The sequence below is a fragment of the Austrofundulus limnaeus genome, unplaced genomic scaffold (genome assembly GCF_001266775.1).
Source record: "Austrofundulus limnaeus strain Quisiro unplaced genomic scaffold, Austrofundulus_limnaeus-1.0 Scaffold2251, whole genome shotgun sequence".
Classification (NCBI taxonomy): Eukaryota; Metazoa; Chordata; class Actinopteri; order Cyprinodontiformes; family Rivulidae; genus Austrofundulus; species Austrofundulus limnaeus.
In genome coordinates this window covers 18533-21419 of record NW_013954653.1, presented here as the reverse complement: position 1 = coordinate 21419, position 2887 = coordinate 18533, and the positions used below count along the sequence as shown (strand labels likewise).

General features: G+C 37.5%; 1 protein-coding gene across 1 annotated transcript in view; it reads right to left on the bottom strand.

Moving 5' to 3' along the window:
- Positions 1-2887, bottom strand: part of LOC106537332 (ADP-ribosylation factor 1) — a 10390-nt gene that overhangs the window by 3471 nt on the left and 4032 nt on the right. Inside the window, exons 2-4 of the mRNA XM_014034717.1 lie at positions 1269-1423; positions 1065-1175; positions 830-954 (exon numbers count right to left, since the gene is read on the bottom strand). Coding sequence (XP_013890171.1) covers positions 830-954; positions 1065-1175; positions 1269-1413 — 381 coding nt within the window. The 5' untranslated portion in view covers positions 1414-1423. The remainder of the gene's footprint in view (positions 1-829; positions 955-1064; positions 1176-1268; positions 1424-2887) is intronic.

Below are 2887 nucleotides of genomic sequence, written 5' to 3'. Positions count from 1 at the left end.
ACTGTGAAGAAAAAAGAGTTGAAATGTGCTTTAATGTTTTTTCTTAGTAATGCCTTATTAACCATGGTTTTATGATCATTTTTCTTAATTGATTTAATGATTAATTATGGTACTATTAATTTCACTGTTAATCCATTGGTGCAAAGGTCTGATTTATATACAAAGAGTTGGATGTTGTCTTGATATTTGTTAAATTTTATATATTGAGAAATAAATATGTTAAATAAAAAAAATTAAGTTTATTAATTAAAACAACCACACACACAAAGTACCGAAAATTGGTACCGTTAAGTACCGATTCCCCGGTACTGGATATTAGTACCGAATCTATTCAAATGTCAAAAGGTACCCATCCCTAGTTACACCAGTTGAGGTTTTTTTTTATTATTATTACTGTGGGAATAGTACAAACCAAATGGTCCATATCTGTACATGTACCAGCTGTATACCAGGGGCAGCTGTGGCGGAGTGGTTAGGGGAGCTGTCCTGGAACTGGAAGGTCACTGGTTCGATTCCCCGTCCAGCCGTCTCAGTCGTTGTGTCCTTGGGCAAGACACTTCACCCACCTTGCCTACTGATGGTGGTCAGAGGGTCCGGTGGTGCATGGCAGCCCCACCTCTGTCAATGTGCCCCAGGGCAGCTGTGGCTACAGTGTAGTTTGCCATCATCAGTGTGAGTGTGAATGGGTGAATGTCTGTTAGTGTAAAGCGCTTTGGGGTCTGGGGGGACTTGAAAAGCGCTCTATAAGGTCGGTACCATTTACCATTTAACCAAATCATAAACCAAATCAAATAATAAACATAGGTGCTTTTATGGAACATAAATGTACCTGTTTATTAGCAAACACAAGCAGCACGGCGTCCCTCAGCTCGTCCTCGGCCAACATTCGCATCAGCTCCTCTTTCGCTTCTGCAATTCGCTCTCTGTCATTACTGTCCACCACAAAGATAAGGCCTGAAAACAGAGGGCACAGTTTGTATCATGGAGACAAACTTTTTTTTTTGTAAACAAAGGATACAGCAGGCATTGCTTGAACTACTAAATGGAAACGTCACATCTCTCACCTTGTGTGTTTTGGAAATAATGCCTCCAGAGGGGTCTGATCTTGTCCTGACCACCAACATCCCACACTGTGAAACTGATGTTCTTGAATTCTACAGTCTCAACATTAAACCCTGAAAAGAGAGAGGGGGAACAAATACATTTTCATAACAAATACCCATACATCAGCTTATTGAGCTATCAACTGTGTAAAGAAGGTGACTCACCAATGGTAGGGATGGTGGTAACAATTTCTCCCAGTTTAAGTTTGTACAAGATAGTGGTCTTTCCAGCAGCGTCTAGTCCTACCATCAGGATCCTCATCTCTTTCTTGCCAAACAGTCCTCTAAAAAGGCTTGCAAAATTCCCCATTTCGACTCACCTGCAGGGATGTACAATGAGTCAAAAGGTCTGGTACCAAACTGCAGACAAGGGYTCAAATGAAACATTAAGTTTTGTTTGAGTGTTGCAACAGTCAACACCACTTCCTCTGCACTCGATTTTTATTTCAGTGTTTAAATACAGTTAACAGCTGTCTGCTGTCATTTCCTGAATAGATTTTGTGYATTTTACAAACCATAAAAGCACTTCTGTCCTCTCTGAAACTTCCTCGTAGCACATCTTTGAAATTTATTTGTTAAAACAAAAACAGYACTTACTTTTGAAAGGAAAAAAATAATGGGGAAAACATCAAAAACAGCTAAAACATATTTGTTTATAATTGTCTCGAAGACCCAAAATGAAGTCAATAATTTCATTGGGTTCATTCTTCAGTAAGAATAATAGTTTTACTTGTTTTTTCTTCAACTCCGAGACTCAAAGTGAACAAATGTTTAGGGTTAATCRTTGCTTTTCTGCTCTGTTCTTATCTTTCACAGGTCAGATCATCAGCTTCCATTATTCAGTCTAACAAAAGGTGATAAACAAATTCAAGGGGAGCTAGAAACTTGAGAAACAAGTATAAACCAGTCTTTTAGGTTTTGTTCACTTTTACAGAATGCAAAAACTACAGATGGATGTGATCAACCAAGTAACAAAAAAAAAAGTTAAAAAAAAAAGGTAAAGTAAGCATAACAGTCCAGACATTGACATAAAAATAAATCTTTGTTTTCACAAAGGAACTTCAGGAGTGCAAGTAGAGTCTAGTTTCATAATAAGTCATCCTGTTGTTGTTTTTTTCTTATAAAATAAGCTCCCAAATKTAATCAGTAAAATATGAAAAACAAACCACCACAATTTCCTTCAAGTTCAAGGTGACACGATTAACAATCTTATGTCAAACAGGCTGTACAACAACAAAACATTTCCCACATTTTTTTATCTTGAAACCATAAAAGTGTTTGGCATTTCATTCACCAAAAATGCTAACACACACACACACACGGTTTAAAATTGTCACACGGTTCGACTCCTGCTGACCAATTATTAAATTCACCGTTGCTGTTTACTACTGCACCCTTCGGCAGCAGTGATTTAATAGTTTTACTCCCAAGTTTGTCTCGTGCCTCAGCTTGTTATTCTCAGCTGTGAGCCACATTGTTGTGCAAAGTGAAGACTGCAACAGAGATAAACAGCAATGAACAAAATCGAGTTTGTTTTTCAGTCCACAAACGGAAAGCCATGAGCATCCACCCAAGTTGAAAGATAATTAAAATGTATCTACTCACTTCACTGCAGCTGGAAAAAACACGAGATATAAAATTAAGGATAAACTTGTTATTTTTGATGAAATATTCCAAACTTGGCTTGCTTTTTGAGAGAAGAATTTTGAATTTATCCTGAGAACGGTCTGACCTATGGAGGACAGAACCTATCATTATTGGAAATAAATGTATAAATATATAAC